The sequence below is a fragment of the Thamnophis elegans genome, chromosome 1 (genome assembly GCF_009769535.1).
Source record: "Thamnophis elegans isolate rThaEle1 chromosome 1, rThaEle1.pri, whole genome shotgun sequence".
Classification (NCBI taxonomy): domain Eukaryota; kingdom Metazoa; phylum Chordata; class Lepidosauria; order Squamata; family Colubridae; genus Thamnophis; species Thamnophis elegans.
In genome coordinates this window covers 53,384,284-53,407,380 of record NC_045541.1, presented here as the reverse complement: position 1 = coordinate 53,407,380, position 23,097 = coordinate 53,384,284, and the positions used below count along the sequence as shown (strand labels likewise).

The window sequence follows — 23,097 nt, the reverse complement described above, 5'->3', positions numbered from 1 at the left end:
ATACTAGCCCTATTTAAATGAGCCCTTAAATCTGCACACCACCCAGAATCACTTGTCTAAATTTGATAATTAAATAAATATAAATAAATAAAACCTGGCTCCCCCCAATACCTTAGAGTAGTGTCATTGGTGGACCCCATGAAGGATATTTGTTTTGGCAGTAATTATACTCCTCTTCCAATTGTTTGTTTCATATGGTTTCTGCATCATTTTATTATTGTTGTTTCATATTGTATAGCATCCAGAATTGAAACAGAAGCAGGCAGTTTGCAAATGTAATAAATAAATGAATAAATAAATCTGGTGAGTACTTGATGGTGCAATCTGTTCTGCTTTGCTTTGTTCTTTTGTCTGCTCTGACATACAAACACTAGAGTAATGGCTGGCTACATGTGTTCCCTAAAATTATGAAACAGATGCTTATTTCATTCTGTTGTCTGATGGCCTGCTTATGGTTCCAAGAAAGATGGTGACACACGTGAACATATTCTCATTTTCAAAAGCCCTAACAATAATTACAAGTAAAAACAGATGAGGGTTTTTTTTCTTTTTAATCCACAAAGTGTCTGGAAAGAGTAAAGATTTGAAAAATGACTTCCTTGAAAGATTGGCTTCATGAAACAAGTTCTCTCAAATCTTGATAGATGCTGAGATATAACTCCAGTTACAAGGGATGAAAGAGAAAAATGGAGCTGAAAATACTGATATAACACTTCCCTAACTTTAATGAAATATGCTTGTTTACTCCCCCACTAACAAACTTCAGAAGTACAAGTGCAGTCTAATGAAGTGCAGACCTGTTACAGGTAGCATGGAAATCATTTGCAATGTAAAAATACTAATTTTTGTTGTGTTTTTCCTTTGGCTATGTGATTAAATTAAATTTCAGAGTATTTTATAAAATGTGTGCTGTCAAAGATAGCTGCACTTTTCTATCAATTGAAGAGAGCAGTTGGATAGCAGTGTTGGGTTCCTACTGGTTCGAACCGGTTCAACTGAACTGGTAGTGGTTTGGCGGCCTGGGTCACTGCAACTGGCAGCGACCCAGGTCTTAAATGCCCCTGAACTGGTTCTCCAATCTTGTTTTTTGCTTCTGTGCATGCGCAGAGCAATTTTTATTGCACTACGTGCATGACGTGACCACGAGCAAACTGGCAGTAGTGACTGCCAGAACCCACCCCTGGTGGATAAGGTGTTGAATTGTGACTGGGGAGACCCAGCTCAGGTCCAGCCTTAGCTATGTAAACAGCATGAGTAACTCTGGTAAAAGGAGAATAAAGGGAATCAATCAATCAAACAAACAAACAAACAAATAGAGCAAGAGACACTAATAAGGACAATTCATCCATATAATGATTGATCAAGATAGCTAATGGAGAGGTAATGTTTAGAGAACCAAAACATTGTAGTTTAAAAGAATCATATCCTATTATCTATGATGCTTTATCAGAAGAAACATTGTCAAATATAGTGCAATTTTACCTGTTTACAGGTAAAATATATTATAGTACTGAATATATTTACATATAAATATTTTTAAATATGTTATTAAACTGAGATATTTAAAAATTATTCTGGAAAAAAAATGAAATTGTCCAATTGTGTGGAGAAAGAAAGTAGGATATATGGAGGGTTTTACATTGTTCTACATTTGACTGTTTTAAATTTCTTTTTTGGTTATTTAATAAAAGTCTATTGCTTTGGAAAACTGATAGAAGGACTAAGGGGCTGAAGTGGTGGAGGGTAAAAATATTTCTTCACTTCCTTAACTGCTATAGAATAAGCTTGATATTCTGTAGAAATCATTACTAAGATATAATCAGATTCAAGAGCAGCTTTTCTCCACCTGTTTTCTAATCATCTTCTGACATGCTTCACTGCCCTCATCTGAGGTGTATTTCAAGGAGCTGATGGATTCAGCACAATTTATTTATTTACTGAAATTTGTATGTTTTCCCAATTAAGGGCTCTGGATGGCTCATAGTTACATAAATTCCAAGATCAACTATCAGTAAGAACAATTCTACAATAAAACAGAACATTTACAAAGGTATAAACTAGAAAGTTAGCAGCCCCAGTATAGCACTCCCTTGCATAAATCAGTATGTTTACTGCCTTTTGGAAGCAAAGAGGAGGCCAATTTGACATTGGGAGGCAAGCTGTTCCATAAGGCTGGATCAGCCTCTTAGAGAAAGTATTCAGGAATACTTTCTCAAATCAACTGCTTGGAGCATTACCTCATTTCACAAAGTAACATAGGACAAATGTTTTCTGGCAACTATTAGTCTCCAGACAAGAATCATCAACTACAAATCTACAAAATAATTACCCATTTCAAATGTCTTTTTCAAACCAAATGTTATATTAAAACAATTTCTTTTAAAAATACAGAATGTGCATTTGTAGGAGAAATCTTCCTCATAAATTTCCCCTAATTTGCCTAAACCAGAGACCAATTCACAATTATGTAGAAACAGATATTGTTTACTATGCTCTGCAAAGCAACCTAAAATGGGGTCAAGTCAGAGTCCCACAAATTCAAATATACATGTGGTTGGATATAGGAAATTAAATGTGTAGTGAGGTCAGCAATATTATGAAGTAATAAAGACAGTATTTCAAAGACTTTGATATATTTGATACTGAGGTAAACAGAATTGTGGGCTGCATGGGAAAATTTAGCTGCAGTGCAAGTCTTTTTAAAAAATATATATATTTTATTTTAGTGTTGACATATATTGCTTTTATTTTGGGGTTGTAAACCACCCAGAATTTGGTTCAAGATGGGTGGTCATATAAATGTTTTAGACAAACAAACAATCTTTAAAAGAAGCAGGATGTGATAAGGCAAAACATGGGACTTTGTCTATGCAGTTGATTGAAAAACAGGCAGACAGACCAACTTGTCTTTTGATGTTACTGAAGTGAACTGAGAAGAATGACAGGCTAATACAGTTCCCTTTCTACTCTCTTTTCACATATTTGTAAGGCTCTCGAAATACATCTGCTAGGTGAATATATGTGTGTAAAAATTTTCTGTAGAATTTATTAGGATAAAAAATGCTGTGGAATATTTATTTATGAAGTGAGAGGAAATCCTTGTGTAGTGAATTTATCCTGATAGGACAAAGAAGTTAATGGGAGCTAAGAAAGAGTGTGTAAAAAAGAAAGAGCACTAAAGAGTACAAACAACCACCTACTTTTCAGTGAATCACAACACTGATATACAGTTCCTTGGGCTGAAAGGTAGCCATTTCATGTGCATCCAAGTGAATGTCAAAGGAATAAACTCTCTAATGTAAAGATGTATCTTAGGATGCCTGCTCTTGCATCTGTCCTTGAGTTCTAACTCTCAAACCTAGTTTAAGGTATAGTTTAATAGCTTCAACTAGGAACTCCTATTCTAAATTTCATGACAGCCATGATTTGTCCTAAGAATAGTATTCTTTTTGTTTTAACTTGTACTTTCCTATCTTCAAATGATATGAACTATTATGAAGAGAATGCCATATAGACAGAATGAAAAAGTCCATTACCAATTTTCAACCAATAATAGAAATAAATAACATTACAGTATTTTATTATCTGCCTTTATTTGAAATACAATTTTCAGATACTTGCAAATTGGAGAATTATGGTGCTACTAGTCGGATATCCATTCTCAGAGGGACATGGTAAATTTCATTTTTAAGCAAAGCGCATGCCTTCCAGTTAAATAGAAAAACTTCTATGTGGCATCATATTATTCTAAATGTTCCAATATCGAGGACAAATAAAACAAATCCATGATATAGTATGTTTACACAGGAACTGGCCCATTTCTTAAAATACGATGAAATTTTTTAACCCCATAGATGAGCAAGCAGCTTTCTTTGAAAACTCTGATGTTGGTGAAATGTAGCAGGCCAATACTTTTTGCTTTTAAACCCCATCCCAACCTTCTAAACTTTTCTTTGTCAGGGTGTGGACATTGTAAGAAAATGAAGCCGGAATATGAGAAAGCCGCAGAGATGCTCCATGCAGACAGTGATGTAAGCTAATTTCCTTTTCTTTCCATTTTCAAATGATCCATAATAAGTAACTGAAATAATAAAAATGTTCTTGTTGCAATTATTTCATCTTCCCAAGGGTTTGCAAAGTATAATCTCATTGGTAATGCATGAGTGATGCCAAATTATTAGGAAGAACATTGTGTATTTAAACACAAATAGAAAAAACATGTTATATTCCACCATTGAACCTTGTGCATAATATTTTAAAGCTCAAATTCTGCATCAAACTGCTTTGTTTTCTCTATCAATTACAAATTTAATGTTTAATGTAAAAAAATTAAGAAAACACTGGCTTGCATTTTTGCCATTTACAGATATGCTAATGAGAATCTTCTCACTTTAAGCAATTGTCATAGGTTTTCATTTGAATGTATGTGTACCTAGAAGATCAATTATGCAGATTCATCATGCCATAAGTAGGAACAGAGCTTCACTTAGGCACTTAATACCTTTTCATTGTTATCTTAAACCTCTCTTTCTCCAATGGTTCAAGAGCTTGAGACAGAAAGTGGATAGATTTTGGGATTTCAATATTTGAGACAGCACCCTTGTGCATTTGCCTATCCAAGCATGTATGGAGCTTATTCCACATTTTACATGATGCATTGTTTCTTACTGATATATTGTTTCCTATTGAGTGCTGTTTATTGTATTTTAGCTACATTTTTATTATGGTTAAACTGGATTATTTTATTATTTTGTAAAGCTTCTCTTGACTTGAGCAATTGATTTTGGTGCATTGTAAATTTTGCAATTCTGGAAAAGGAAAAGAAAGAAAAGGAAAGATATCTTCCAATGGCATTTACGTAAGAGTGTGTTTGTAAAATTACTTTAACTAAAGCACAAGGGCCTATCATTACACAAGTTCTTCAGGCTTGATCACTACTATTAACTGTGAAGCTATTCACCAGCTTAATGTTTATTTCTTGGTGCTCTTTTTCCCCCTTCCCTTTACAGCATTAAATTAAATACTGTAATTAAACAAATGTTTGGTTAATTGATTGGACATTTTACAAAAGGATTATCCTTGAATGGATAACATGTTTGTCATAACAAAACTTGTAAAACTCTTCAGAGTTAAAAGTTTCCAAAGCATTTGTATTGCCTTTCTAAAGTTATTGTAAATTGTAAATAGTAAAGGTAAAAGTAAAGGTTCCCCTCACACATATGTGCTAGTCATTCCTGACTCTAGAGGGCAGTGCTCATCTCTGTTTCAAAGCTGAGGAGCCAGCACTGTCCAAAGACGTCACTGTAGTCATGTGGCTGCCATGACTAAAAGTCAAAGGCACAGAGAACACTGTTACCTTCCTACCAAAGATGGTCCCTATTTTTCTACTTGCATTTTTACATGCTTTCGAACTGTTAGGTTGGCAGAAGCTGGGTCAAGAAACAGGAGCTCACTCCATTACGTGGCACTAGGAATTCAAACCACTGAACTGCCAACCTTTCTGATCAACAAGCTCAGCATCTTAGCCACTGAGACACTAGGTCCCTCAATTGTAGATAACTAGTCTCCATTTTTTGTGCATTGTTTACAACTTAGGATATACCGTTACAGGCATTGCTTTATATTGCAGAAACCAGGTGTTTTGGCAGCAGTAGATGCAACTGTCAACAAAGCTGTGGCAGAAAAATTTCACATATCAGGATTTCCAACTGTCAAGTTCTTTCAGGATGGAGAAGAGAAATACACCTTGCCTCATCTCCGCACGAAGAGTAAAATTGTGGAATGGCTGTTAAAGTAAGTGATCTCAACAATAAAATATTTGGAAATAATCAAGTTGTTCCTAGTTCCTACTTGGGAAGACTGAGAACATAGCATAGGCTTGCTTGTTCTTCCACTCTAATTCCTGTAGCTTGCACAGATGACGGAGTGTATTGCTCTGAAATTTGAAATCAGTTCTCACTTGATTGATCTAGTGGTGGTTTGGATGTAAACTATAGATGCTGCATATAAGCTGGGAAGGAGTGACCACTCATCTCCAACATGCATTTGTGATGCTTCAGACTCCCCTGGAAAATTCATGTGTGAAGCAAATAATTTCATCTGCATATGTTCCCAAAAAGACACATTAAAAATGCAATTTGTCAGGTATGAGGGATTCGCCAAGAAAAGGAACTGAAACTATTGAACAAGAAACATAAAAACTACAATATATCCATGAATAGTATTCTTATTAGGTGATACTAGAAGTCTGTAGTGTTGTTACCCAGAACAGCAAGTTGCCTGTTTTGTGAATGGCCATACCTCTAAGGCAGGGGTGTCAAACTCACGTTGTTATGGTGGAATATTTACGGTATTTATAGTAGTATTTTTGTTGATATTTGGTACTGTTGTATCATCCTAGTTGAATTTATGCATAATTAAAGTTGCTAATCAATCAGTAGCAAATTGTACCCTTTTAAACAAATGACAAATTTATGAATTACAACTGTGTATAAGAATATAAAGTGCCATTTTGGAAGAAGCTATTAATTCTTAAACTCAAAAAAATTAATTTTTGTCAGATTGACAAAAAAATGTGTTTCGGAAACTATTTTGTAAGGCTAAAATGTTAACCATTTAATTGGAATGCATGCTTTAAGATATGTTCATATATATTCATAGAGAGATAGAGATAGATAGATAGAGAGAGAGAGAGAGAGAGACAGACAGACAGACAGACAGACACACACACACACACTCATATATGAGTTTTTAATTAATAGTATTTGGCTATTTTATTAGTTGTGCCTCTTGAAAGCCAGTTTAATTAATTTGGCATCATACTAGCTTTATGCAAGAACTTAGAGCATAAAACTTCAATGGTAATACCTTGAATGAATTAGTTCAGCTAGGTTTGGTTTCTATGGAAAGCCTGTTTGTGATTGAACAGGTAATAAAGAACTGTTATTGGATTGCTCCCAGAACTGAGCTGTCAATGGGATGGAAAGTTTGTTATTTTGGACTTTTAACATATCGGTTGTATTCAAATTACATTCATATCTCAACTGGTCATTTCCACTGCAACAAAGATAGAAGCCTAAAGAAGATGATATTGGAATAATAAAAGAAAAGACTAAATCTGTTTTTCAGTAAACTTCCTGGTTATCACTTCCATAAAATGATAGCATTATTATACCTTAATTAGGTTAATGTTTGCTTTTGAAATAGCTTTTTAGGCACTGCAATTTGACCTGTTATTATTTCTTTAGTGTTTGATGACACCATGACAGAAGAGAAATAAATATATGTACACAGTCCACGTAATTATAAGTAAAACTTCTATGGGGGTATGGCAGTGGCTTGATGTTCAATTCCAGGTGATGATCACTACTAGTGTTGCTTCTTGCAGATCTTCTAGGGAAGCAAAGAAATCTCGTTGTGAGCAATCTTGCACAATATATTTAATAGTTTGCATATTAGCGCCACAATCACAACAAGAGGAATCTTTCCATCCCCACTGATACAGGGCAAGAGGCACTTCTTAATTAATTATCTGCCAGCTCAACATTGTAATTCCACTACAGTTAGGATATCAAGATAAACCAGAACTGTTCATAACGAGAGCTAGTTTTAGCAACTCTCATTTTGATGGATTTGTACTCAAAAAATTTGTATTTGTATTTGTATTTAAGTTTATTTATATGCCGCCCTTTTCCCTGGGGGGACTCAGGGCAGCTTACAACTTAAAAAGGGGGGGGGTAAACGAACTTATAACATATAGAACAATACATCATTAAAACACAACATTCATACCATTCGGGCGGGTTGCAATCTTTAGCCCCAGGCCTGACGGGATAGCCAGTTTTTAAGGGCTGTGCGGAAGGTCTGGAGGGTGGTGAGGGTACGAATCTCCATGGGGAGATCGTTCCATAGGGTCGGAGCTGCCACCGAGAAGGCTCTCCTCCGCGTGGTTGCCAGTCGACATTGACCGGCGGATGGAACTCGGAGGAGGCCTAATCGGTGAGATCTAATTGGTCGAATGGAGGTGATTGGCAGTAGGCGGTCTCTCAAGTACCCAGATCCACTACCATGAAGGGCTTTATGGGTGACGAGTAGCACCTTGAAGCGTACCCGGAGATCGACAGGTAGCCAGTGCAGCTCGCGGAGGATAGGTGTTATGTGGGTGAAGCGAGGTGCACCCACAGTCGCTCGCACGGCCGCATTCTGGACTAGCTGAAGTCGCCGAATACTCTTCAAGGGCAGCCCCATGTAGAGCACATTGCAGTACTCCAGCCTAGAGGTCACTAGGGCACGAGTGACTGTTGTGAGAGCCTCCCGGTTCAGGTAGGGGCGCAACTGGTGCACCAGGCGGACCTGGGCAAATGCCCCCCTGGTCACAGCTGACAGATGGTGTTCGAAAGTCAGCTGTGGGTCCAGGAGGACTCCCAAGTTGCGGACCCTGTCTGAGGGGCGTAGTGTTTGACCCCCCAGCCTGAGAGATGGAATGCTTGCCGAATTAGTGGGAGGGAAACACAACAGCCACTCGGTCTTATCCGGGTTGAGCACGAGTTTGTTAGCCCTCATCCAGTCCCTAACAGCTTCAAGGCCCTGGTTCATCACGTCCACCGCTTCATTGAGTTGGCACGGGGTGGACAGATACAACTGAGTATCGTCCGCATACTGGTGGTATTTTATCCCGTGCCGCCGAATGATCTGCCCAGCAGTTTCATGTAGATGTTGAAAAGTAGGGGGGACAGGACCGAACCCTGCGGCACCCCATATGTTAGGGGCCTAGGGGTCGATCTCTGCCCTCCAACTAACACCGACTGCGACCTGTCCGAGAGGTAAGAGGAGAACCACCGCAAAACAGTGCCTCCCACCCCCACCTCCCGTAGTCGTCGCAGAAGGATACCATGGTCGATGGTATCGAAAGCCGCTGAGAGGTCAAGGAGAACCAGGATGGAGGCGTGGCCTCCGTCCCTGGCTCTCCAGAGGTCATCGGTCAATGCGACCAAAGCGGTTTCTGTGCTGTAACCAGGCCTGAAGCCGGACTGGAGTGGATCAAGATAACTAGCTTCCTCCAAGGACCGCTGGAGCTGAAAGGCCACCACCTTCTCAACAACCTTCCCCACAAAGGGGAGGTTGGAGACTGGACGATAATTGTTAAGAACGGCTGGATCCAAGGATGGTTTCTTCAGGAGGGGTCTCACCACCGCCGCTTTAAGTGTGGGGGGAAAGACCCCCTCCCGAAGGGAGGTGGTAACAACCGCCTGGATCCAGCCTCGTGTCACCTCCCTGCTGTTAGCAACTAGCCAGGAGGGGCACGGGTCCAGTACACATGTGGAGGCACTCACAGCTCTCATGGCCTTGTCCACATCCTCAGGGGCAACATCCTGAAACTCAACCCAGTGATGGTCTACCAGATTATCCCCTTGTGCCTCGGCTAGATCTGCAAAATCGGAGTCCAAGTCCGACCGAAACCGAGCAACTTTGTCCGCTAAGAATTGGATGTAATCCTCAGCCCTACCCTGCAGAGGGTCCCCCGTATCCCTCCTATTTAGGAGGGAGCGGGTTATCCTGAACAGGGCGGCTGGGCGCGACTCAGTGGAGGCAATCAAGGTGGCAATATAAGCTCTTTTCGCCGTCCTAATTGCCCTGATGTATTCCTTGATGCATGATGTTAGAAGTGCTTGGTTCGATTCGGATCTATTGGATCTCCATAAGTGCTCTAAGCGTCTCTTCCGGCGCTTCCTCTCCCGGAGTTCCTCGGTGAACCAAGGTGGCCTCCGGGATCCACTACCTCGGAGCAGCCGTAGTGGCACAATCCGGTCAAGAGACTCCGTCACTGCTGAGTTCCAGGCAGCAACCAGAGTCTCCACCGGACTGTGGGCGAGGGTATCAGGAATAACCCCAAGCTCCGTCTGGAACCTCAAGGGGTCCATAAGTCGCCTGGGGCGGAACCACTTGGTCGATTCCTCCTCCCTACAGTGGAGGTTTGGTCTCCGAAAGTCAAGCCTCAGTAGGCAGTGGTCTGACCACGACAGGGGTAAGATCTCACTGTACAATTAGTACAATTAGCCCTATTTTCCAGTTACTTGAAATGACCCTAACTCAAGAGTTGTTAGCCCAAGGCCAAGACATACTTATAGTTGAGTTTGGTTTGTTAGATTAACTGTGGCCAGTAAAAAAAAAATTTCCAGGATCTTATGCCCATATTGGAGGAATGTGAGATGTACAATCTTGTCTCTTGGTAATAATACATATTTAGCCTTGATATCTGAATTCATTGTGTACCCCAAAAATAGAATATATGATCATTGTTGTGACTCAGCAGCAGTCTTCTGTGAGTCTTTTCGGGATGCAAGATTAACAATGCAGCTGGGGCTCGTTAGGGGCATCTTCTGGGGATAAAAGGACGGATGGTGCCACGCCCTGGTTGCAGGAGTCAACGTTCATTTGTTCGTTCAAGATTCATCGGTCATGGTTTGTGAGAGACACTTGGAGAAGTACATTGCTTTGTAAGAGTTTTTGTTTGGTATTCTGTTATCTCGTCAGAGACTTTGTTTATGTTATTTTTGGGCTCGCAGCCAGTCTGAGCCGAGAACTGATAAAGAGAGTTCCTTTTAGGTTTGTTTGCCTGTCGTCTGTTAATGAGCGGAGAAGGGGGACAGAACAGTTTGACTCCTGCCTGACAAGCCTCCATTTCATTAATTATGGAACAGTTAATGGCTGAAAATAGGCAAATGGCACAACAAATCGCGATGTTGTCAGACCAAATTACGCAGTTGCAGAGAGCTGCAACACCCCCCCCCCAGCCAAGGAGGAAGTGCCCAGAAGCCATGCCAGATAAATATGATGGGAGTTTGGCCATGTTTGCCGCGTTTCTGGGACAATGCCAGCTGTTCCTGAGTTTGAGAGCAGAGGACTTTCCCACTGACCGGACGAAGGTGGGATTTATTATCAGTTTGCTCTCAGGCACAGCTGCCCGTTGGGCTACCCCCTTGTTAATTCAGCAGAGCCCGTTGTTGGATGACTTCCAGGGCTTTTGTCAGTACTTCAAACGGATGTTTGAAGATCCTATCAAGGGGGAAACATCAGCTAGAAGTCTGAAGTCACTGCAGCAGGGGAGTGGTTCATTGCAGGACTATGTGACTGAATTCAGACTGCGTAGCCAGGATTCCACGTGGAATGAACCAGCTCTAATGGACACATTCCAGGATGGATTGTCTGAGGCCTTGCAGGATGAACTGGCGAGGGTGGACAGGCCACCGACATTCGACGCGTTGGTCCACCTGTGCCTCTGGATAGATGCCCGGCTGCAGAGGCGAAGGCCTCGCCGTGTATTCCAGGAGACCACAAGCATGCCGGTTCAGCAAGGGACTGCAGTAGACTGGGAGGAGCCCATGGAGTTGGGTGCTGTCAGACCTCAAGTGTCATGGACAGAGATGGACAGACGATGCTGAGGGATTGTGCTTCTACTATGGGGATCTTGGACACCTGGCAGGGAGTTGCCCCAAGAAGAACAGAAGAGTTGCACGGACTGCAGCTGTCCCTCAGCAACGCACTATCATGTCGGACAACCAGCACGTTTGTGCGGCCGTGATACCCCGTTCACACAAGGTAGCGTGCATTCGGGGGGTGTGGAGTCCCAGGGCAGATGCCCTGCTGAGTAAAGTAGAGAACTCTGACCCTGCGAACTCGCTTCCACCTCAGACTGTTCTACTCGTTGCATCCTGTGCTGCCGTTTGTCATCCCGTGAGCATGCAGTCTCTGATACAGGATGCGCAGCGGGGTGACGACTGGGTGGAGCGACGAAAGGCGGAAGTGGGGCCGGCATCCCCATGGACTTTGGAAGGGGATCTTTTGAAGTGTCAGGGCTGGCTCTATGTTTCCGCAGGGCACATCCATTGACGGGTGCTCTCGCAGATTCATTGTGCGTCTGCATCAAGACATTGGGGGTTTGTTCGGATGTTGTGCCTGGCCTCCCATCAATTTTGGTGGCCCCATCTGAAAAATGACGTACGGAGGTGCGTGAAGTCATGTGTCCAGTGCCAATGGGCTAGGTCTGCAAGGAGAAGTCTGCCAAGATTCCAGCCATTGTCGACTCCGGTCCCCGCAGCACTGGACTTTGTTTCTAGGTTCCCAGCAGGGTACCAGTGTCTTGCACCGTGTTCTGTGGAGGCCATCACCAACCCTTCTGGGCCGCACCCCGATCATCGAAACTGGGGAAGGGCTCTGCGGGAGGGGATTGCGTGGTGGCTCGGCAGGAATCGGTGGAGCTGCCGCCAGACTCCGACAGCGAGGGGTCATGTGGGTTTGCCTTGGAGGAGGTGGAGGACCCTGGACAGGGTGTTATGGCTCGGCTGAAGCTGGTAGAGCTGCCGTCAACCTCCGACGGTAGGGGGGCTGGTGGGTCGGCCTTGCAGAGGGTGGAGGACCCTGGACAGGGTGTTAAGGCGTGGCTGATGCTGGTAGAGCTGCCGTCAATCTCCGATGGTAGGGTGGCTGGTGGGTCGGCCTTGCAGAGGGTGGAGGACCCTGCACAGGGTGTTAAGGCTCGGCCGAAGCTGGTAGAGCTGCCGTCAACCTCCGACGGTAGGGGGGCTGGTGGGTCGGCCTTGCAGAGGGTGGAGGACCCTGGACAGGGTGTTAAGGTGTGGCTGAAGCTGGTAGAGCTGCCATCAACCTCCAATGGTAGGGGGGCTGGTGGGTCGGCCTTGCAGAGGGTGAAGGACCCTGGACTGGGTGTTGACGCCGTGAAGGGCGGAAGGAAACATGGTGGCCACCGGATACCTAAGGAGTTCCGATTCAAGGGAGCTATTCCTGCAGAGGTTTGGGACTCATGAAAAAGGCATCACAGGAAATGGGTGCGGGCCCTCTTGTGGACAAGTTATTCTGACTGCTTCCAGACCATCGGAACCCGGGGAAAGAGCCCTGCGGTGGGGGATAGTGTTGTGACTCAGCAGCAGTCTTCTGTGAGTCTTTTCGGGATGCAAGATTAACAATGCAGCTGGGGCTCGTTAGGGGCATCTTCTGGGGATAAAAGGACGGATGGTGCCACGCCCTGGTTGCAGGAGTCAATGTTCATTCGTTCGTTCAGGACTTATCGGTCATGGTTTGTGAGAGACACTTGGAGAAGTGCATTGCTTTGTAAGAGTTTTTGTTTGGTATTCTGTTATCTCGTCAGAGACTTTGTTTATGTTATTTTTGGGCTCGCAGCCAGTCTGAGCCGAGAACTGATAAAGAGAGTTCCTTTTAGGTTTGTTTGCCTTTCGTCTGTTAACGGGCGGAGAAGGGGGGACAGAACAGATAATTATAGATTATGGATGCATATTTGGAACAAATATATATTGTCTGCCCCGGCTTACAAAAATGTTGGGATGTGTTCTTTTTTTTTCTCCTCAGTCCTCAGGCACCTCCTCCACCTGAACCAACTTGGGAAGAAAAGCAAACAAGTGTTATCCATCTTGCAGGTGAAGACTTCCGAGAATTTTTGAAGAAAAAGAAGCACTCACTCGTAATGTTTTATGCTCCATGTAAGTGGATGTTGTACAATAAAATATTGAACATTCATCTATACTGAATATCAGCAGAAAGAGAAATGGCTTTCTAGTGCTTTTGAATTAGCTAAGCGCAGTTCATTTATTTTGTTCAGTCGGAACCACAGCTGGGTGGCAGAGCACATCGCTGGAATATCTTGGGTTACTCTTTCACTTTCTGACAATGCCAGCAGCAAAGGTGCTAAAGGAACAGAGTCATGGCTTTGGAGAAAGAATGCTTTGCATTGCTTATTAGCAACAAAATTACACTTGAACTCAATCTTTTGTCAATGTGAATACTAACCTATTAACCAAACTAATATAGATAACTCCCTCCCCACTCATGGTGGGTTCTGCAGGATGTCCTGAAGATGATCTCAGAGATCAAGAAGCAGTGAATTGAACAATATGGGCAGGGGTGGGCTTCAAAAATTTTAGCAAGGGGTTCTCTGCCTGGTGGGTGGGTGGGTGTGGCCATGGTGGGCGTGGCCTAGTCAGCCTCCTGTACCACAGTAGGGGGCATGTTTTTTCCCCTCCCTGGGCTCCAGACACTTTCCTTGAGCCTCTGGGAGGACAAAAACAGCTTCCCAGACACTGGAGGCCTTCTGGAGCCTGGAAATGGGCTCATTTCTGACCTTCCCAAAATTCCGGAAGGCCTATTTTTTACCCTTACCGAGCAGCTGTGCATGCCCTGCACTTACTTGCATCCAAAATGGGCCTTGTGGGAATTCCTGGGAGGAGCAGGGTGGGGTGGGTGGGGCCACCAGGAGTGGGATTTGGACTGCACAGAATCTTAGCTAGAGGTTCTCCTGAACCCCTGCAAACCCCCAGCAGCCCACCCCTGAGTATGGGTATACTGAAACTAAAAAAAAAAGACAACAAAACACAATTAAACTCAAATGGAAAGTGGGATTGCTTATCAGCACCAGCAATAATAAAAACAATAGCAGCAGTAAGCCACAGTCCTCATCCTGCTTAGACTACCTCCCACAAGAATGTTTGTAATGTTTGTTTGTAATGTTTATTAACATTTGTAGGCCGCCCTTTTCCCTGAGGGGACTCAGGGCGGCTCACATAAAATCAGGGAGGGGAAGTACAAACAGTGACATAGACACATATAATAAAAGTAATAAGCAACATACATTCATCATTCGGGAGGGGCAACTATCCTTGTCCCCAGGCCTGATGGGCTAGCCAGTTCTTAAGGGCTGTGCGGAAGGCCTGGACGGTGGTGAGGGTATGAATCTCCACGGGGAGTTCGTTCCAAAGGGTCGGGGCTACTACTGAGAAGGCCCTCCTCCTTGTAGTTGCCAGCCGGCACTGGCTGGCCGATGGAATACGGAGGAGGCCCAATCTGTGAGATCTAATTGGTCGCAGGGAGGTAATTGGCAGGAGGCGGTCTCTCAAGTATCCGGATCCACTACCATGCAGGGCTTTATGAGTGACTAATAGCACCTTGAAGCGCATCCGGAGATCGACAGGTAGCCAGCGCAGCTCGCGGAGGATAGGTGTTATGTGGGTGAACCGAGGTGCACCCACAATCACTCGCGCGGCCGCGTTCTGTACTAGCTGAAGTCGCCGGATGCTCTTCAAGGGCAGCCCCATGTAGAGCACATTGCAGTATTCCAGCCTAGAGGTCACAAGGGCCCGAGTGACTGTTGTGAGTGCCTCTCGATTCAGGTAGGGTCGCAACTGGCGCACCAGGCGAACCTGGGCGAATGCCCCCCTGGTCACAGCCGTCAGGTGGTGGTCAAACGATAGCTGTGGATCCAGGAGGACTCCCAAGTTGCGAACCCTCTCTGAGGGGTATAAAATTTGACCCCCCAGCCTGAGTGATGGAATATTGGTCGGATCTTTGGGAGGGAAACACAACAGCCACTCGGTCTTTTCTGGGTTGAGCACAAGCTTGTTAACCCTCATCCAGTCCATAACGGCCTCAAGGCCTCGGTTCATCACATCTGCCGCTTCATTGAGTTGGCACGGGGCGGACAGATACAACTGGGTATCGTCCGCATATTGATGGTATCTGATCCCGTGCCTGCGGATGATCTCTCCCAGCGGTTTCATGTAGATGTTAAATAGTAGGGGGGATAAGACCGAGCCCTGAGGCACCCCATATGTTAGGGGCCTAGGGGACGATCTCTGCCCCCCCACTAACACCGACTGCGACCTGTCCGAGAGGTAGGAGGAGAACCACCGCAACACGGTGCCTCCCACTCCCACCTCCCGCAGTCGTCGCAGAAGGATACCATGGTCGATGGTATCGAAAGCCGCTGAGAGGTCAAGGAGGACCAGGATGGAGGAATATCCTCCATCTCTGGCTCTCCAGAGATCATCGGTCAATGCGACCAAAGCGGTTTCTGTGCTGTAACCGGGTCTGAAGCCTGACTGGAAGGGGTCGAGATAGTTTGCTTCCTCCAAGGACCGTTGGAGCTGAAAGGCCACCACCTTCTCAACAACCTTCCCAAGGAAGGGAAGGTTGGAGACCGGGCGATAGTTATTAAGAACAGCTGGATCCAAAGATGGCTTCTTTAGGAGGGGTCTCACCACCGCCGCTTTCAGTGCGGCGGGGAAGTTCCCCTCCCGAAGAGAGGCGGTCACAACCGCCTGGATCCAGCCTCGTGTCACCTCACTGCTGTTAGTAACCAGCCATGAGGGACACGGGTCCAGTACGCAGGTGGAGGCACTCACAGCCCTCATGGCCTTGTCCACATCCCCGGGGGTAACATCCTGAAACTCAACCCAGAGATGTTCTACCCAATCCTCTTGTGCCTCGGCTGGAGCTGCGGGGATGGAGTCCAAGTCCGACCGAAACCGAGCAATTTTGTCCGCTAAGAATTGGGCATAATCCTCAGCTCTGCCTTGCAAGGGTTCCCCCGCTTCCCTTTTATTTAATAGGGAGCGGGTTATCTTAAACAGGGCGGCTGGGCGGGACTCAGCGGACGCAACCAAGGTGGCTATGTGAGATCTTTTCGCTGCCCTAAGTGCCCTGGTGTATTCCTTGGTGCAGGTGGTTACCATTGCTCGGTTCGATTCGGACTTATCGGACCTCCATCGGTGCTCTAGGCATCTCCTCCGGCGCTTCATCTCCCGGAGTTCCTCGGTGAACCAAGGGGGTCTCCGGGATCCGCCGCCTCGGAGGGGGCGTAGTGGCGCAATCCGGTCGAGGGCCTCCGATGCTGCCGAGTGCCAAGCAGCCTCTACCGGACTGTGGGCGAAAGTATCAGGAATGACCCCAAGCTCCGTCTGGAACCTTAGCGGTTCCATAAGTCGCCTGGGGCGGAACCACCTGGTCGGTTCCTCCTCCCTACAGTGGGGGTTTGGTCTCCGGAAGTCGAGCCTCAGTAGGCAGTGGTCTGACCACGACAGGGGTATGATGTCGTTACCCCTCAGACCAAGGTCACAAATCCACTGCTCCGAGAGGAATACGAGGTCGAGCATGTGACCCGCCGAATGGGTTGGGCCCCGAATTACTTGGGTCAAGCCCATGGCTGTCATGGAAGCCATGAATTCCTGCGCCCCATCAGAGTTTTCACCGAGCGAAGGCAAATTAAAGTCCCCCAGGACCATCAACCTAGGGAACTCAATTGCCAGCTCGGCTACCGACTCGAGGAGCGAGGGGAGGGCTGCTGCAATGCTGTTGGGAGGCAGGTACGTTAACAGCAGACCCACTTGACCCTTGAGGTCCAACTTTATCAGCAGAGACTCACACCCGACAAGCTCCGGAGCAGGGACCCTACGAGGAACTAACGACTCCCGGATAACAACGGCCACACCCCCACCCCTTCCCTGGGCTCTCGGCTGGTGCAGCACCTGAAATCCTTCTGGGCACAGTTCTACAAGGGGGACTCCTCCCTCTGGGCCCAGCCAGGTTTCAGTAATACATGCCAGGTCTGCCCTCTCGTCTAAAATTAAGTCCCGGACGAGAGGAGCTTTATGTACCACAGACCTGGCATTTAGCGACAGCAGCCTGAGTCCAGGGTCCTGATTACTTGCGCCATCTGGTCTCGGAGTGGGACTCATAGGGCCGGAAGGAGGGATCTCTGTGATGTAGCGAACCCTCCTTCCCCGGTAATGGCCTGCCCTAAAGTCCCCGCCGTATCTGCCCCTCCCTGTTACGACCGTAATACCCCGACCCTCTCCCGTGTCTCTAGTCCCCTCAACCACCCCCATGGCCCCCGCTTCTCCCGGCAGGTCCTCCGAATCAGACATACTCATTCACTCACCCAAGCAGTCCCCACAGAAAAGTTAAAAACATATAAAATACAATGATAATAAAATGATAAAAGTGGGATCATTCACTCAACCACATACAATCCCATGCACTCATCATACCAGATAAAAATTGCGCGGTTGTGCGAATTGGTGAAGGCAGGATCTTAGAAATTTGGCCTTCTCGTTAACAAAGTCTAATGGGAGTCCGATAGAAAACTGTATATGGTCCAGAGAAGTATATGGCCAGAAAGAAGTACCAATAATGGCCACTGAAGGGAGTCCAAGTTCTCAACACACTGCCTCTCTGGTGTAATAGTGCTTGATGATAATAAAGGTATTTGATGGTCCAGAAAAATACCAGTAATGGCCACTAGAGGGAGTCCAAATTCCCAGCCAACACAGCACTCCTGAGGCAGTGATGATTGCAATGGTAGCAGCTGATGGTAATGGCTGCCGCAGGGAGCCCGTAATTGAGTTCTTACAGCTTTACTTCTAAGCCAAGCAGGCAGATGGTCAAGCCGTTTAAAGTCTTGCAGAAACAGCGGCGAGATCGAAGTAAAACGCCGCTTCAAAATACAGGGAGGGATATCAGCAAAGCTATAGCGGAGACAGGAAACCAGTTCCTCTGCCTCCTGGTCCCAGTCCCAGTCCAGTCCAAGCATCTCTCCTGGACCTCCCACCCCCTCTTCGGGGCATAAACCAGCCCCACGATGTTGTCCAGTCAGTGAGGGGGTTCGGCACCCCTCCAAACAGCGGGGCCAAAGCCTCTGCCTCTCGCACAAAGCCGTCGCCGCCGCTTCCCAGCTGTTTAAAAAGGCTGATGCAGAAAACCACGCCAGGGGGGATATCGTCGTTCCGGAGCTGTTCCTGGAGCCGCTCAGAGGCGGCCCCCTCCCCAAACAACCACCTCCCTGGGAGGGCTGAAGGCTGGCGCCCAAAAGGAACCCCTCCGTTACCATGTTAGGGGTCCTGGGCGCCGCGGTTAGTGTCTTCTTATTCTCAGGCATTCGGAGCGGCGGAATCCGGCAGCCATTCTATTCTCACGCATGCGCAACAATTCAACCGGATGACTGAAATGGCTCCCCAGAGTGGCTGTCTAAATGCCTGCTGCTTAATTCCAAGACCACCCCAGATCACCTTACCCAGGCTAAGCTGATAGATAGTAGCAGGAATATGACTGGTAATTAATGAATGTATTTATTTTGGATATAAGCTGAAGATTAAATGTTTGTTCTCTACAACAAGAAAGGACTCATATTTCAAGAATAGGATTTCTGGGGTATTTTAGAATAGGTGCAACAATGGTTTTAATAGAGAGCCCCACTTAATTTCCATACTCTTGTGGTGCATAGTGCTGCCTCCTTGAAATAATGAATAGCTTAATCCTCACTCTAGTGAAAGGTAATACTTGTTTAACTTCTATCATTTCATTAGTTTCTAAAGGTTAGAATGGGTACTCCACAGATTCAGGTGTATGGTTTTTCACTCTGATATATCTGAAATAAGCATATTAGGGCTCTGCATCTCCTTAATTATAGTTGGACTGTTTTAAGAAAAATGTATATTAATAGTCTTACCTTATATATAGGGATAGGTTACAATTACTACCAAAAAGGAATTATTATTAGCTGAGCACGTTTCTAAATGCATGTGAGATAAAAGATTAGACTTCTGAATCACATTTAATAACATCTATCTTTTTAATTACAGCCACAAACTATTTAAACAAGTTTCTTTAATAATTTCTTACATTCAAAAAGTGTCAGTAATTTTAGATGAATGGGTACATGTGTGCTGTATCAAATATATATGATATATGAAATCTACGAAAACACACACACACACACACACACACACACACATACATATTGTATAATGCACTCATATACAGTAGCTTTTTCTTAATCAAACACTGTAGGGAATCACATCTCAGCTTGCAGTGAGATAATTATAAAGAAAAGCAGAAGTACAAATCATTGTGCATTGAAATTTGCTCTCCTTGTGTACCAATAATGCGCCTTCTGTTAAAATATGATTATCTTTATTTATCACTCGTTCAATCATGGGAGCTCTTGGAGTGTTTATTCCTACCATTTATTACAAACTTGCTTTGTAATAACCACTACTGTGGCTTAAATAATGTGCCATGCTACTGTGGTTTAAATAATTTTCTTCTCAGCTCTGAACCACGTCCCGCATTAGTGAAGCTTGTTAGCTGAAACTTTCTTACTGTGTTCACCAGAGACATAGGAACATCTTATGTGATTAGGTTTGTTTGTGGATTGGAGTAGTACAGTTCAACTTTTTAAAGAATGCATTTGGTTAAGCAAAGCATCTTTGCAGATATTATATTATCTGCTACATCTTCATAAATCACTATTGGGAAGCAAGAAAACCTATAGAAAACTATTTCGTAAACAGTTTTCTATTCTGACCCCCACCTTGCTCGTTCAGAAACTACAGCCAAACAGAACTTCAAAAGAAATATTTTTATCAGTCCCGGCTCGAGCTGGCTGCGAGCCCAAAATAAACACAGATAAAAGGCTCTGGCAAAAAAGTCTTCACTCAAACTAATACCAAACAGAATTACAGAAATCAAGACACTTATCCAAAATACTTTTCTCAATGGTTACACACGAACAGAGAACGTTGACTTCTGCCACCAGGGCGTGGCACCATCAGTCTTTTTATCTGCAAGAGAAGACCCTAACGAGCCTGTTATCACCTCCTATGAGTCCTCAATTGTTCCTTACGTCGGTCAGCTCTTCTATGTGCATCCCGAAACAACTCACAGGAGGGTTCTTTGTCAGCCTCTCTTGTCTGCTCCCCACTGATCCAAGGCTCAGTCATTACCTGGGGACCAACTAGTCTCTCTGAGCCCTGCTTGGAGTCAGACCCCTGTCCAGAGCCCGGCCTCCTCCAAGCATGACTCATAGGGCCCCTCGCTGTCAGAGTCTGATAGCAGCTCCAAAGGCTCCAGCCGAGCCACAACAGTTTTCTATCCCTTTCATTTTTCAGATTGCAGAAGTAGTGCCTGCAAACTTCTTTTCTGAGACTTTGCAACCAAATGTTGCTGCATAGAATTAAGGACTTTAGCTGATTCATTTTCTCCTCTAACCTTGCTCCAATAGCTTGAGAGTATCTGCTCTTCTAAAGTTGATTGCTGTACTCTATTAGCTGACCAAATTCTTGCATGATGATTGCATGATGAATTTTGCTCCTGAGTTTGGAGATGATGAGTCTGTTTTGACCTGGTTTTGAAAGAGTAGGGGATAAGATACACTGATGTGAATATATTAGAATCTTGTGCTCTCTCATTGCTTTCTAGGGACATTTAAAAATAGCTCCTTGGGATGAATTACTATACCAGCCTATTAATGAGTTAGTTCTTGTTTCTTTCATTTTCTAGACACTCTTAATCACTGTATCATATCCCTCTCTCTCTCAAACAACTAGATATGAATCATTTATGGCATAGGAAGTAGCACTATGGAAGATACCAAGTCTGACAAGCAAGACTTAAAAGTCTGAGGGTAATGAGCTCTTGTTCATTTTTCCAAGTTCCAATCTTGGGACTTCCTCTTCATCCCCCAAAGCCATTTAGTTCTTTGAGATCGGCATAATCAGCTAGGTGCTGTCATCTTAACTGAGTCTTCAATAGATAAGCAATAAATTTTAAAAGTCACAGTTGATTATTTGCCTTTAATCAATATACTTGTGATATACTGTATATTCTTTAAAAGAGTTGGCCAGAAACAAAATGTCATTCCAAATATAAAAATACTTGACGGTAGGCTTGATGGAGTATCAAAGAACAGACCTTAATAGAATAAGATTTGAGTTGCTAGACTCCATGCTGAAGTTAGAAATATACAATGAGGGAAAATATATATGTGGAGCCCCAGATATAGAATACATTGGGTTATTTGAATGTCAATTATATGCCTCAACCAAGACCCGGTATTTAGAGTCTTTACTTGAGAAAATGACCTATTGGCACTTTAACAACAGATTTCCCTACCTTCATGGTACTATTAATACAGTATGTGTCAGGCCTGCATTTATATTCCTTTTAGAATTTTGGCCTGCCACACTTTCTCTTATTTCATTAAACTGTTTATTTAAGTATAGTCAATGGGAGGGGGGATTAGAAGGAGTAGGATTTGGGAATGTATTGTTTTTCATTCTTTGCTAGAAGCCAAAGTCATCCTTTGTCTCCACACCAGTACACCTGACCGGAAGAAGCTAGGCATGGACGCCAGCATGGAAGAAGGAGATTGGACCATGTGATGGATTGTGGGTGTGGGGACAAGATCATGAACTTTTAACTGGGTGGGATTCTGATGTAACTTCCAGAGTTGGAATCACCACAGCTATGTGCCAACATGCCTGCTTTATTAAATTGGAACTTTAAGGATAGTTTTCCCTTCGATTCTGATTTGATTCTACATGGTATTTGGAACGCTGACATCATTCCAACTCTCTCTTCAAAATAATCACCAGCACCCCTTCCTCCCGGGGGGGGGGGGGGGGGGCTGGTGAGGTTTGCTGTTTCTCCAATGCTGAACCACACCGAACAGCGTAAAACATCAGTGAACAATTAGGAGAAAGCCTTTTGAGATAAGAAGCTGAGATGAGACATTCCTCTGCAAATCTGCAAAGGCAAAAGCAGTTTCGCTTTTAAAAATCATTGCCGCTGGCAAGAAACCCAGGCTGTTGGGGATGGAAATAAGAGGAATGAACGCAGTCAGCTCCGATGGAGATCCCGGACCATTTCGGGCAACTAAATGTGAGTGCATTCTACCCCTCCTTCCCCCCAGCCAAGGCATGGAAAAAATCCTGGAGTGGAGATTTTGACCCCTTCCAAATGAGCCAATGCCCTGCAACTGAGTTGAAGACAGAATCCCTAGCAAGATGGGATTTTCAACCCAGCCAGCAAGAAGGGATTTGGCAAACATCCTCTACTTACCAGCCACCAGAAATTGGGCTGCAGCTAGTGGATGAAACACCACTAAATTGGGCTTTCTTCCCAGAGTATGGATGGTTAAGATTCCAGTGGGTAACTCCTGGACCATCAACATGGAAAGTCCCCCAAGCCAGCAGAGGGGCCCTTGGGCCAGAAATCCTCCAAGCCAGCAGAGAGGCCCTTGGCACATAAACCCCCCTAACCAGCCATCATTGGGTGAACTGCAATCTGTGAATCAGGCACCCTTGGGATGGGTCTTAATCCCAGGTCATGGATGGAAGGGTTTCCAGTTGGTACCTACCCTTCCTCAGCAGATGGCACCATGGCAGACAACTGGGCAATGGCCAACTGAGGGATTGACCTCCCCACCAGTTCCAGTCTCCCCTGCAACACCACAAA

General features: G+C 44.8%; 1 protein-coding gene across 1 annotated transcript in view; it reads left to right on the top strand.

Annotated features, from left to right (window-relative positions):
* PDIA5 (protein disulfide isomerase family A member 5) overlaps positions 1–23,097 on the top strand; it is a 280,958-nt gene that overhangs the window by 201,099 nt on the left and 56,762 nt on the right. Inside the window, exons 12-14 of the mRNA XM_032217106.1 lie at positions 3,961–4,031; positions 5,630–5,793; positions 13,384–13,514. Coding sequence (XP_032072997.1) covers positions 3,961–4,031; positions 5,630–5,793; positions 13,384–13,514 — 366 coding nt within the window. The remainder of the gene's footprint in view (positions 1–3,960; positions 4,032–5,629; positions 5,794–13,383; positions 13,515–23,097) is intronic.